The 14,153-nt window shown below is 38.1% G+C and overlaps 1 protein-coding gene across 1 annotated transcript in view; it reads right to left on the bottom strand.

Annotated features, from left to right (window-relative positions):
* FMN2 (formin 2) overlaps nucleotides 1-14,153 on the bottom strand; it is a 346,386-nt gene that overhangs the window by 67,438 nt on the left and 264,795 nt on the right. Inside the window, exon 15 of the mRNA XM_087424460.1 lies at nucleotides 7,542-7,593. Within this exon, the coding sequence (XP_087280586.1) occupies nucleotides 7,542-7,593 (52 nt within the window). The remainder of the gene's footprint in view (nucleotides 1-7,541; nucleotides 7,594-14,153) is intronic.

The following is a 14,153-nucleotide window of genomic DNA, read 5'->3' as shown; positions in this document are numbered from 1 at the left end:
CAGGTTGGAGAACTTAGCTTCTGCAAACACTTTAGTCTATACCAGGCCCAAATATATTTTTGAAAATTGGAGTGGGGAAGATCTTCTCAAGCCTATACGACAAGAAAAAGTTTTCATTTTTAAAGCAAAACTTGGCAAAAGGGCAGAAATTCTTTGAAGTACTTTTTTTCCCTCTATAATTACCAACCAAAACTGAAAGAAAATATACCAAACTCTCTGAAGCAGAAAGTCTTAAAGCCCTTCTATTCAGAATACACAAAAGCTAACAAATAAATTTCAGAGAGACCACTACCTCAGAATATTTTTTATAACCGACAAAGGCCGGCAAACCTGCAAAGGGTGTCACGGGGCCCCGGATTGTTGAAAGTGAATGGGTTTTATAAAAACTCAAATAACACAGCTACAGAAGAAAATCCCTTTGTACAAAGAAAAATGCTGTCCCTAAAATTTACCTCATGGCCTAAAAGCGAAAGGTGTGAAATCCAGCTTTCCACCATCGATTCTCAGAAGCCTCCTTCCACAGCCCTCCAAATGGTAAAGCCTCTGGCAGGATTCAAAATAGTTAACTGAGAAATCCAAATTGGAAAATAACAAACTCCAACTTTGTTTTACTTTATCAATATTGTTAGGAGAATGAGGTAATTGTTTGGGGGTTTTGCAAAGACATTCCATGTCACTTCAGTTTTAATACCAGGCTGGAGCCTGCCGGGTCTGCCAGCATAAGCCAGATAAACACAGACCTGCAGTCTTTCTATTCATCTCCGGATGGTTACTCAGAAAGATTCTGGAAAATATGCCTATTATGAACTAAACATTTCACTTTTCATTTTATCCATGTGCCAGAAGTCCATTCCTTGGATAAACACTTTACAAACTGACACTCTAAAAGTCACTAAACATGATAAAGTACGTGTGCATCATTTCAGGACTGATTAAATATTTTCTCTCCCATGACAAATGAACAGTTACATACTATACGAAACGATTGAAACCAACATTCCTTTTCTCTCTTTCCTTTATTTTCTCTTTATTTTGCATGAAAGATTAATTTTCCATTTCCACTCATTTCTTATGCAATCTTGGCTTTGGTAAAATACCACTCGGACAATATTACATGCAGAAATAGTATTTATTTTTTAAACTGTGTGATTTAAAATTCTTTTACAAATGTGCTTTCTTCCACTACTATTTCTCACCTTTTATTACTGGTTCTTTCTAATTGTCTTTGCTATTATTTAAATTAAATGGGCGAGAGGCAAGAACTACTGTATTCTCTTTAAGAATTAAAAAATAATTGGTACTAGGAGGTGCATTAAACGTATATATATATAGTATGTGTGTATGTGAGGAAGATTAGCCCTGAGCTAACATCTGTTGCCAATCCTCCTTGTTTTGCTGAGGAAGATTAGCCCTGGGCTAACATCTGTGCCCATCTTCCTCTACTTTATATGTGGGACGCCGCCACAGCATGGCTTGATAAGCAGTGCGTGTGTTTGCACCTGGGATCTGACCCTGTGAACCCCAGGCCACTGAAGCAGAGCGCGCAATCTTAACCACTACGCCACCGGGCTGGCCCCTACGTTAAACACATTTTAAAACTATATAGTCAAACCTCCATCATATCATAACGCCAAAATAAAGCACATTTATTATTAATTCTGTAAGTGTGATTGTGCTACTTGCTTCTCTATTTAACAAATTTATGATTGTCTCACTTATGATTAGAAGATTAGTTATATTCTAATTTTTTAGTTGTCTTAGGTCCTGGGAAAAAAAACACACTTTCACTCTGAAACATTTTAAAAACAGACTTTTACGTAAAAATTTCAGTAGTATATATGTCCTGTTGAAAAACACAAACATCTTTGAAACTAATGTTTTAATCTGTAAGAAAAGTCACAAACTTCCTAGAAAAATGAGATAGTCCTTTTAAAATGGTACAAACAAATTACTTTGTTTTTCCATTACTCACAGAAGGTGTATCAAATTATACCTTTCTTTGCCTGATTTTCTTTACCTAGAACATCACCTAAATTAACTGACAAAGATAAGTTATATTGCAACTATTACATTAGATAATTCAAATTTTACTTTTAGTCATTTCTATGTGCTTTATTGATGTCAGAATTAAATTTAGTAAAATGAGACTGATAGCTGAAACAAATTGTTTCTAAAATCTGTTTTTTTCCTATTTCAAAAGTCAGTTTCACCTTAACATAGGGTTTTTACATGTGGAATTTAAAGAAAAAGTAAAAGAAGAAATTCTAAGAATATTGTGAAGTCAGCCCCAGTTTATAAATAAGGACCTCTGAGTGTCAGAAGTCAATTTTATAACTTCCACTGTCATTATTCTTTAGATGTAAATATAATGGAATGACCATTTATGAGACAAATCCAGAATTTCTACATTCTCTGTCTGTCAGTTGACACAGACACTGAGTAATTCTGTGGGAAAATAAAAACAATCATATTTGGTCTGGTGATATTCATCCACTATTGAAGAAAGCCGTGTATGCTAATTAAAAATAAAATAAAAGCCGAGCTGAAATAAACACATACAGCAGGGGTACAGGCAACCTTCGCAAGATTCTGCTGAAATCTGTCTTGCAACACAATAGGAGAGTTTGGCTCGCCCAGCAAAATCATCCGAAGATGAGAATATGTTCATCCGATTTGTATTTGGGTTTTGGGCATGGTTCAAGCCTCATCTGGTCTGTCTTTCTGGGAGAATTGAAGAGTTCAGTCAAACTATTTATCCAAAAGCTATATATTTTTGTTCATGTGAATTCTCAGATTAATAGCAAAAATGCGTGAATAAACAGACAAAATTAACATATAAAACTATTATGCTAACAAATGAATATGAAAAAAGATCTGATTTGCTTTAAAAAAATATACTAACCATTGTTTTTTTTGAATATTTTAATTTAGTTAGGAAATCATAAAATAATCTGAAAGACATAATATTCTACTATAGAAAAGAATTCTAATTTGTTTCTTGATAAAAGTGCACTTATCCATTTTAAATGGAATAAGAGCCAAGACTGTTTTTTCAAAAAAAGTACTCAAACATAAAGACAAAGGAGTACAATTCCTTTCAAAGCAAGCCCATAACTTGAGTTTACGCAGTTTACAAAACATTTTCAAATGAATATGCTTTTCTAGTAAGGCCTCTGACTAGCCACACTTGAGGAAACTCTGTATGTTGCAAAGAACAAAGATTTCCATTCCTACAACACAGGAGAGAGAAGGAAGGGTAAGGTGATCTGCCCTCCAAGGAAGCTGGGGCCCAGGCTCATATGTGGTTTATCCAACTGCACTTCTGGAGTGGAATCATCAGGGCTCTGTCCACCACAGGATCCGGCCTTCTTTCATAGAAACCTTGGTGAGCCTACGGAATGCTAAATTGCCTCAAAACCTTTGGGAAACTTCTCTCTTGGTATAGAAAAGGCTGTTCAGTCACTACATGATCCTCAAGACATTTACAGCCCAACTAGCCAACCACAATTATCTGTAAATGAGTCTCAACCACTTCTAAAAATTAAAACACCTACATTTGTCACCAATTTGTCACTGGTCTCTTGTGATAGGATGTAAAGTAGACTAAAACGTCTTGAGCTGTTAACAGCATCACTGAGATAAAAACAGAACCTCACCAGAAAATTCCTTCGATTAGGATGCTTTCAAAATATCCAGACAACTGAAACTTGCCTGTGTATTTGCTGCCTCAAGGTTAAAGGGCTAACAGAAGGCAGGAAGATGGGGAAGGTCAGCTTTGCTGGTGCTTACACATGCAGTTTATAGAGTAGAATCAGTTTGTTTATAGACCATCTTACCTCCAAAATGGATTTCAGCTGGCTTAATAACAAGATACATAGAACAAAATAATAACCCGTAATCAAGTAAAAATAAAAGGAGGGATGGAAGACTGAGAAGATTTGTGTCTGAATACATGTTCCTGGCTCTCCTCTTCCTCAAGGCCTTGCAGAGCAACTCAAATGCTTAGAGATCAAATAGAGAGAGGGTGTGTTTCATTTTAATTTTAGTAGGGGAGGGCAGATTTTAGGCCAATCAAAGCACAAAGAAGAACTCCATTAATGCCAGGGGCTTTGGGTTCCAAAGGAGTTTACACAGGTAGAGAGAGTATTTGGTGACCCACTCGTGGGAGTGGGGTGGTTTATAAAATGGCCAAGCACTCACTGCTGGGAAGGAGACCAAGACCCTAAAATCTGGGTCAAATCCACCATTCCCTCAACTGCCCATGAGGAGCCAGCCAGCCTGGCAGAGTGACACCCCTCAGCACATCAGAAGAAATGTTTCTGCCTGCTCACATACACAGTCCCAGGAGAAGCAGTGAATCCAGCTGACGCTGGTATACTCATTCTGTGGTTATTTAATAGACTGTGGGCAGCCACAGTCTTCCAGGCATGTGTGTGATTGTATTTTTAAGCCTAGCATCCTGGGAGCTGCCCCTGGGTCAGAATAGCTGCTTGTTCAGCCAGTGGTTGGTCAGAGGTGGCGGTGAAGCCCCTAATGCCAGGGAATCTTGTACCATTTATTGATGGATCTGTATGCAGCTTGGGGAACGTTTCGCATCTGCACCGCATCCTGGTCTGATGCTCATGAGTGAGTGCAGCCTGGGACGCTCAAGCACAGCCTTCCCAGCCCCCAGGGTGGACTGTGTTCCCAGGAGGATCCTTCTTGGCTGTCTCCTTCCCTGGTTCTCTCTGTGAAACTTCTGACTGCCTGACCATTTTGCTTGTTGCTGCTTGGGTCCTGGAGCTGTGAGTACCCTCTTCATTGCTCTCCACCAAGACCTCCACTGTTTTCACAAAGCCTTTAGGCATGGGGTTCTCCTCTGTTCCAAATAGTCAGCCCCCTCAGACAGAGCTGCAGACCTCGGGCAGGATCTCTGTGCCCTGCACAAGAGCTAAAGCTACAGGTGGGACAGCGGCCCACTTGTTGCAGAGTTAGACTCCGGCTCCATGAGCGGGAGCGGAGGTGTGTAGCCCCTTGTCTTCCTGGCTTGCCCTTCCTGGTGTAGGAATTAGCTGGGGTGAAAGCTTTAGGGCCCGGTATTCTTGGTCTGCCACACCTGGGGTGGAGCTTCCGCCGTACTAGTGGAGGCTGGGTTGAGGAAGGGAGCCCCTGTTCTCTCTACATCGTTAGTGTGGAATAGAACGTTAGCTGGAGGAGTGAGCAATGCTGGCAGCCTGCTGACCCAGGGTGAAATGACAGCCTCAGACTGGGAGCTTGGGAGAGGGCACCTGACTGGATTAGTTTCCATAAGACACAGTTGGAAAGACTGGGTTGTGGCTCAAATGCCATAGACCCTCACTGTTCTTACCAAGATTTAGTAGATTTTCTTGAATGAATGATTCTCCGTTTGCTGGATGCCTTTAGAACATTTTCTACAAATGTTAAATGATTGTTTTATATAATTTTCTCCAGTTAAATGGTTGCTTATTGGGAAGAGAGTTCATTCTGGAAGTTGGCCTCCTAAGTTCAAGTATTTTGATAAATATAAAGCAAGGGGATTTTGAAAAAGCTATTTGAAATAGGTACTCTACACATATATCTAACTCATTTAATTTAATTATTGTGAACTGATTTCCACCCACTTATAATGTGGATACTGTTTCTCTTATTTCACAGGTAAGGACATGAATTCAAAAGTTATGGTAAATCCTTGGAGCCACAGTGCCAGCAGTCTAGAGCAGGCGCAGATATACAGATCTGATACCAAAATCTATGCTCCACAACCACGCCAGGCTGCCCAATACCGGATTCAATGGAGACGAAATGAATACGTAAGGAACATGAAATGAACAAATAAATACATGGCCAGAGTCTGAAATCTGACTCTGGTTTCTGCTTCTACCACCAAGCTTTTTGTAATCTCTGATTATGATAACTGATGTGAAAATAGCATAGCAATTAACATCTATTGATCACTTACTAAGTACTAAGCATCTGGCAAAGATTATCTCACTTAATTCTCACCCACAAAGTAGGAACTGTTGTCCTGGGGTTATGGTACTGGCCCCAAACCACAGAGCTATCACACATGAGAGGCAGGGTCAGACTGGAAAGGCCAGCGGGCCAGGGTTACACTGCCTTCCTGCATGGAATTACTATTGACTGTTGCCCAGGTCATGTAAGACAGCTACAAAAATAGTACAGACTTATTTCTTTGGGGAATGTTTCATATGATCCATTATTCTTACTTTTACTTCTGAATTTCAGAGTCAATTGTTTAATTCTAAAAGATGGCTCTTTTACTAACAATTTTGTCATTAGTCAGTATTTCCTTCAAGCAACTAACTAAAATTTCTATTTGTTATAATTTAAGTCCTTGACTTCAGTTTTTGCTTTTCATAGAAACTGGACAATTCTGTTTACCAATTTGCCCAGCACGATCCTTTATATTAAATCAGCAACTACTAAATATGTGATATCTGTTCACAGAATATACAGGATCTTGCCTAATAAAGTAATGACAACTCGTTTAATCAAAATTTTCCCTCAAGAGCAATCAGATTTCTTTAGAGAGTGTGATGGTTAATTTGATGTATCAGCTTGGCTAGGTTATGGTAACCAGTTTTGGGTTACCAACATCAAACACCAGTCTAGATGTTGTTGTGAAGATATTTTTTAGATGTGATTAAGATTAAATCAGGAGACGTTGAGAAAAGTAGATGACCCTCCACAATGTGGATGAGCCTCACCCAGTCAGTTGAGGGGCTTAAAAAAAAACACTGGTTCCTCAAGTAGGAAGGAATTCTCTCTCCAGAATGCTTTCAGACCCAAATTGTAACATAAACTCCTACCAGAATTTCCTGCCTGCTGTGAGCCAATTCCTTAGAATCAATCTCTCTCCCCATACGTATACATACATGCATATACACACATATATGTATATACACACATGCATATACACACATATATGTATATACACACATGCATATACACACATATATGTATATACACACACACCTCATTGGTTCTGTTTTCTGGAGAACGCTGACTAGAACAGAGAGAGAGGAGAGGAGGAGAAAATTGAAGCAGAGAAGCAGGGAGATTTCTGAGACACTTTTTTATGCTCACCCATGACTGCAAATCTGCACTCTGCAAGTGAAGCTGTATGCAAGGGAACCTGCTGGCTTCCCATCTGGACTTCACTTTTGAATGTGGAAACTCAATAGTTTCCTATAACCAAACCCTTCATCCTTTTTTCTTGAAACAGGTTTTTGCCACCTTCCTTTCTCTTGTATTTCCACAGTCCTAAATCCTATTCTAAAGAGAAGGTGCTAAGCTAATAATTCAGTACTTAACAAATTTATACATCATAACAGAGTCACAAAAATAAAATTCAGAAATTCAGTGTGGAATTAAAGTATACTCTTATATTAGTTTCTTTCTCCTTTATGCTTGGAAATAATAATTGAACTAGGGATGGGTTCCTTGAGATGAAACATATCAAGCACTTTCTAAGCCTATTCTGAGAGCAAATATTATATTAAAGGAAAGTAATTTCTCACCATTTATGAGTCTCTGTCAGTGAGTTCTCCTCTGCCTCTTGGTCAATTTTAGCTAAAAATGCAAGAAAAGAAAGAGAAATGACATAAACGATAAATAGTTATACATATCTCAAGCAAAATATGATGCAAATAATACAAAATATATTTTAATTCTTTATTCATTCTAATGTACTCCAGTCCAAAGTTTATTTTAAATGTATGAATAGGTATTATTGACTAGATCATATTTAATTTTCATTAAGTTAATACCATTATATTGACACAGATAAAATATATTACATAACCAATTACAATTTTTAGATTCCAAGTAATTTCCTTTTCTTTCTAAGTAATGTCTTTAAGTCAGTGACATTAACCTGAGAAAACAAAACACTAGCTAATTTCATATTCACATCAAATGTGTTTGGCAAGGATTTAAATGCCAATAATTAGTTGAAAGCAATTATCTCAAGCAAAAGTACAAAAGCCAAGTCGAAAAACTAAATAGAAATGGTACGTGACCTTCTTCCCTAGTGCTCTCCACACCAGACCACAGGTGAGTAGACCCAGAGATTAGTCCCACAGAGGAGCAAGATAAAAGACCGACATTGTGTACTACTTGAAAGTAGGGAGGTGACAGTGTACCCATTTATTTGCTATCATTTTTGTCTAAAAATAAAGAATGTAGCCTGACACAACTCAGAGATCAAATTTGGGAACGAGATTACATCACTATTTTCAAATTATATAAAATAACATAGGTCTCCACCACACAAAATAAGTATGGCAGTGACTTGCATGTTTTTGACCAGCAAGCATTCTAGGAATTTATGTATTACTCTACACGCACACACACACTCTCACACATACACAACACAAATTTTCCAACAATATTCTTACTTCATGCAAAGCTCTCTAACATTTTTAGTCCATTCTCTTAGATTTTAAAATGCTGGTTGTGACCCCCTAAATTGATTTCATGCTTCACTAATGGTTTGTGACACCCATTTTGAAAATCACCAAGCTACAGGACAAAAAGCAAAAAAAAAAAAAAAAAATCAATTAAAAAACTCTGGGACTAGTGAAAGAAGACGTTGTCCTTTTACAATCACTCCCCTTTGGGTCACACTTGTGGCCACTTGGAGAAATTAGAAGACAAAGTGGAGCAGGACAAATTGATTATAAGAAACTGGAACCATGCTCGAAATCAAACCCAGGGTCACTCAGGAACTGTCCAAGTGTCTCCATCACTACTTAAAACACAGGAGTCCAGCCTGGGCCGGCGACCGTTTTATAACCTCAAGACAGCGCTGCTCGAAGGTCTGCACAGGATCTGCAGAGCCATAAAGGAATGTCACGCTGCCACTCTGGGCCAGGACTGTCAGAACCACACAGGGATCATCTGAGCTGGCAGCAGAGGGCTTTTTTCCCCTTTCCCTTTTTGTACTTGAGGTTGTTTACATAAACTTACAGGTCAGTCGTTAGCCATATTACAAAACAGAATAAACGTTCCATGATTTTACTTTGAAAAGGCTCCAACACGAACTTATTGCCTTATAAAATCTGCTCTGGCGCTGCCCAGCATAAAAGCGGTTTGCTTCCAGAAGCAATTCTAGAATCACATCGAGTTTGTTTAAGGGAAAACAACGCAGCGCCAGAAGGCATACTACTCTCAGGAAGGACATTCTTCCATTCACCCTCGCGTGTCTTTTCTTTTCTTTTGTAAAATACTGATTAAGACTGAGATTGGAAGAAAATTTCTGGACTGTTTTAGAGGAATAAAGTAAATGATTTATGAAATTTAAAACACACTGGAATGCGATGCCAGAGATCTGCGTGCTATTCCTGATTCTGCCACTAAAATTAGCTATGTAATCTTTGGCAAATAGATTAATCTGTTAAGATACGCAAAATATTTAGCATACTGCCTCCAATATCTAGCAGGGGCTAAATAAATGTTCTTTGAAAACGTTGGACTTCAAGCTCTTGAAATTCTTACAGCAATATAATACATAATTATGTTTAACTGAATACATCAACTGCTATTTTATTCTGTTTCAACATTATAGGCAGATAAAGAAAACACATACATACAGCTTTTCAAAAAGCATAAGCCCCTAAACGGTGGTGAGTGGAATGAAGTCATTTTCACTTGTTCAGAAGGATTCCTTTTGATGTGTACTGAAACAGCTCTTGCTTCATTGCCTGAGCAAGTTTGGCTGAAAAAACACTTAATCCAACGTGGCAGAAGACTGATTCTTACCAAAGGAACAAAACATAAAAACAGACCCTCTTCCTAAACCTGAGAGCCATATTACAATCACAAAACCAAATTGGAATAGAAGAGAATACTTAAAAATGCCCTATTATCCATTATTTTTACATGATTTTGAAGCTAAGAGGATTTGTATATTCAAACTGTAATCAGCTTTGATAAACAGTCAAATGAGAGATCAAAGAAAGTGCATTAGAGTACACATTTCAACTCGATGTAGAGTCAACAGTTCAATGAACTGAACAGATTTTCCTTTGTATGGCAATCTTAGAAATAAAAGCTTTCTGAAAAGTTGGGGTGCAATTCAGTTTTCTGGGAACACTGAGATAGCGTTTTCCACCATAATGCTTATATAAACACACCATCAACATTTTGTTGTCAAAATTCTTTTAAACACACTTACGATGTTAACTTAGTGACAAATGCAGGATTTGGTTTCTTTAGGGAAACCAAAATGAGGATGTAATCTACCAAACTAAAATACAATGTAATTAAGTTAGTGAAAATTAAGATACCTTTTAGGAACAAAATAAGAATAACTTTGCCATTCATTTAGGAAGTACCCAAGCTAATCATACGCAATGACCAAAATCTTAGACCAACTGTGTTTCTCTGTTTGAGGAAGAACTTTGACAGGCTGTGTGTCATCTGTGTTATACGCACAGCTTTTCAAGTAAAAGCTGAAGGTGACATAGAAATAAGATTATTGTCTATAAACCATGTAAACTTCGTATTGCTAATTATTTTATTCCCTGACCTATTTTTTAAGAAATATAAAAATTATTTGCAGTTAATTTCTAATGGCAGAGAGGGCTTTGTGCCTAGTTTAGAAAGCCAGTGTTACTTTTAGAAGCAGTTTCCTACATATTTACAGCCTGCTATCAATAAACTTCATTACAATCAAGTATATGAAATGAACTATATGAGAAGAGATATAAAAGATTCTAACTTTATACTTCAAGCAAGATTAATTTTCCCATTCTTTATAGCACATTGCTCGTTTCTTTTCTGACTTATCAAATGAAGATGGCAGCCTTCTACTCATTCATGATAACGGTAACTATAGGAAAGCTAAAAAAGCATTTAAAATAGACAAAGAGGCACAAGGCTTGGTTTGTGGCGATCATCCAGTTGTCACCCAATCGCCGGAGGTTCCGTGGGCCACAGCCTCCCAGGAAGCCTGGACCGCCTTCAACAGAGGCATCTGTGTGACTCCTAGTGGACACCACTGCCCACGGGCCTCCGGGCCTGAGATCTCTGGGAACAATGCCTCTCCCACACCTCACATGAGAAAGCTACACTTCTTTGGCAAGCTGCTCTCGATCACTCTGCCTCTCGTTTTCACATCCCACCAGGGTCAGTGTTGGGGGTTAGAACGTGAGATTCAGAGTCAGGCAGACCTGGGTCTGATTCTAGATCAGCCACTATGTTGTGTTTGATTTTAATAACTTTTATAATCACTTTGATTTAATAACTTTTCCTTTTCATGAAAACAGGGTAATTTCTTCTTCACTGAGTTGCCTGATTAAGGAATAAGCACAGTAATAATCCTCCCGTCTTTCCTGTCCTCTCCACATCATCATGACTATAAAAAAGGACGGGGATATGTTGCTTTCAAAATGCAAAAAGTTTTCCACCGTAGGAGCACCAAATACCTTCTTCTTAACTCTTCTGTAGATAGAGTCCAGATTCAGAATGAGGTTTACATATTGCTAAAAGAAGGTGCCTCCTTGTAACGATATAAAGAAATTACAGGCCAAGAAATATCACAGTGGACTCAAAGATTTTTACAAAATCAAGGAATAATTCTAAGATATATTTAATACCTTTTCTTTCTTTTTGTTTCTACTTAATTTGTGTGTAGTTGTTTTCATAGGACAAGTCCCAATGCTTATAGCATAAACAGAGGCCAACAGTCGCCTAGTGCTTTTTTTCAAGTCACAGCAGTAAATGAAATTGCTGTAGGGATACGACAGTGTCTTTTGTAAATTTAGGGAGAAACTACTGAAATCCAACAGATAAAATGATTTTTCAAAAGTTTGCAACGCTCCTCTGAAGCATACCATTTTTATTCTGTACATATTATGGGTAACCATTCATATCTTGATGTTTGAGCTGCTCCACCAAGAAAATGTCCTGAGACTGAATATACTGAAAACCGAGTTTGAAGTGGAGAAGGGTGAGAACCAAGATGGTGAAATAAAGCAATCAATTCTCTACTGATACTGGAGGGAAGGAGAGGGTTAAGAAAGTGTGGTTTAAGAAAGAGTTAAGGAAGAGTGGTTTAAGAAAGAAGTAAAGAAGAGTGGTTTGTACTGACAATCTCCAGAGAATATCAGTAACTCACTTTAACAGACCTAAAGTCTAAAATTGTAGAAATAAATGGACCTTATAGAAATTGATCAACCAGTGGCTGCACTTCAGGGGCAAACTGGGTCTTAGATATAAATCAGACTATTGCAACTGTTGTAGGAACGGTTCCCCTTTCCCCCCAAATCTGGAGAACTAGAGACCTGCAATTTGAGGCCGAGGAAGCCTGTGTTTGAAACCATATGATAAAAGAAACACTGAACTCTTTAGGAGGCAGCCTTCATTTGTTTATTTCATTAAGTTTTTTTCCATCTATTTATTTATTTTAGGGTTAGGGTATAAGATTACCTTTCAGGGCCAATCTACCAATTGGCATGGACAGTCTTATGCCTCTAAATATGCAACCAGTTAAAAATAGTGTTTTAATGATTCGGTTTCAGCATGTCGGCATTCAGTGATGTCTTCTCCAACAGCATAACACTTCCTTCCCAAAATCTCAGCCTCCACAAATATTTTCTGGTGGTTGCCGTCCTACTAAGCTACTATTTTGACCCAGTGATTAGTGTCTGTAGTCGCTTCTCTAGTTTCACACTCTTTTGCAATGTTAAATATTTCTGCTGATCCTGTTCCAAACTGCTGTGAGTAAGCAGAGGCACAGAACGGACGCCCTTTCTGATCCTGGGTTTTCAGAAGGGAATACCGTGTATTCCCAGGTAACTGGAGACAGAGTTGCATTTGAGTAATATCAGATGCAAGGAGACTTAGAACCCTTTCATCTGCTTGTCTAGGCTCTAAATCTTTTTGCTATTTTTCCTTTTATTTAAAGTGTTAACTAGTTTTTGTTTATAATTAGCTATGAATGTGCATTTCAGTTGCTTTAAAGTGCAGCCAATATGGGTTATTTCTTAGACAGATGCAGAGCCTTTCTTCTGAGTCATTTAAAGTTGTCATTGAATTGTAGACATATTGCTCTGGCTTTGAGATTTTTGAGACACTGCTCCTTTTGACAATGAACTGAAAGTCAAGTAAATTTAGGAGGTTTATACATGTCAGACAGGGAATGACGATCAGAATTTCTTTCCTTAGATAGCAAAGAAATAACTAAGTCTCAATGCATTCCTTCCTTAATGCTGCAAATGTTTTTAGGACAATAAAACAAATGCTGTGGAATACTCCTGGGAGGAAGAAAGCCAATATCTACACAGTATAAAATTACAACTTGGCCTCTGCAATAATTCACAGCCAACTTATACTTCATACTGAGGGCTATTTCAACCTTGTGCCTAAAAATATAAGCCATTTGTGTCCCTAGAAATATAGGTGTATATAAACATAACATATAGGTGCTTGCTATAAAAGAACTCAAGAAACATACACACTATAATAAATGATGCCTAATACAAAAATGTAATGTATGTGGCTTCCGGCCAAACCTAAAATACAAGAAAGTTGTGTGCTATTATCACCCAGCCTGATATAGTTATTGAAGTGGTCCTCAGTGAAATCTTTCTAAATCTTCGTTTTAAATGCAAAGTGAAAAAGACATGGGAAAACATGATGAGCATTAATAAGTTTCACATTCTGTAGACAACACAGTGTAAAAGGGATGCTGATTTCCAAATGTAAAACTGTTTCCTCCACCTAATTTTTTATATCAAGACATACCCAAAATCTAGGGGCCGGCCCCGTGGCTTAGCGGTTAAGTGCGCGCGCTTCGCTGCTGGCGGCCCGGGTTCGGATCCCAGGCGCGCACCGACGCACCGCTTCTCCAGCCATGCTGAGGCCGCGTCCCACATACAGCAACTAGAAGGATGTGCAGCTATGACATACAACTATCTACTGGGGCTTTGGGGGGAAAAATAAATTAATTAATTAATTAACTAATTAATTAAAAAAAAAAAAAGACATACCCAAAATCTATATTACTCTACCTATAGGCTAAGCAAACCTCTTATAGACTTTCACTAATGCAGCATAAAAATGAAGACACACCCAGGGCAAATTCCTTTACTTTTTCTTTACCAAGTAACAAGTACCTTATTGAAGAA

The sequence above is a fragment of the Ceratotherium simum genome, chromosome 36 (assembly GCF_057802395.1).
Source record: "Ceratotherium simum simum isolate JZ-2026a chromosome 36, ASM5780239v1, whole genome shotgun sequence".
Classification (NCBI taxonomy): domain Eukaryota; kingdom Metazoa; phylum Chordata; class Mammalia; order Perissodactyla; family Rhinocerotidae; genus Ceratotherium; species Ceratotherium simum.
The sequence above is the reverse complement of the archived record's forward strand: the minus strand, read 5'-3'. Positions and strand labels throughout refer to the sequence as shown.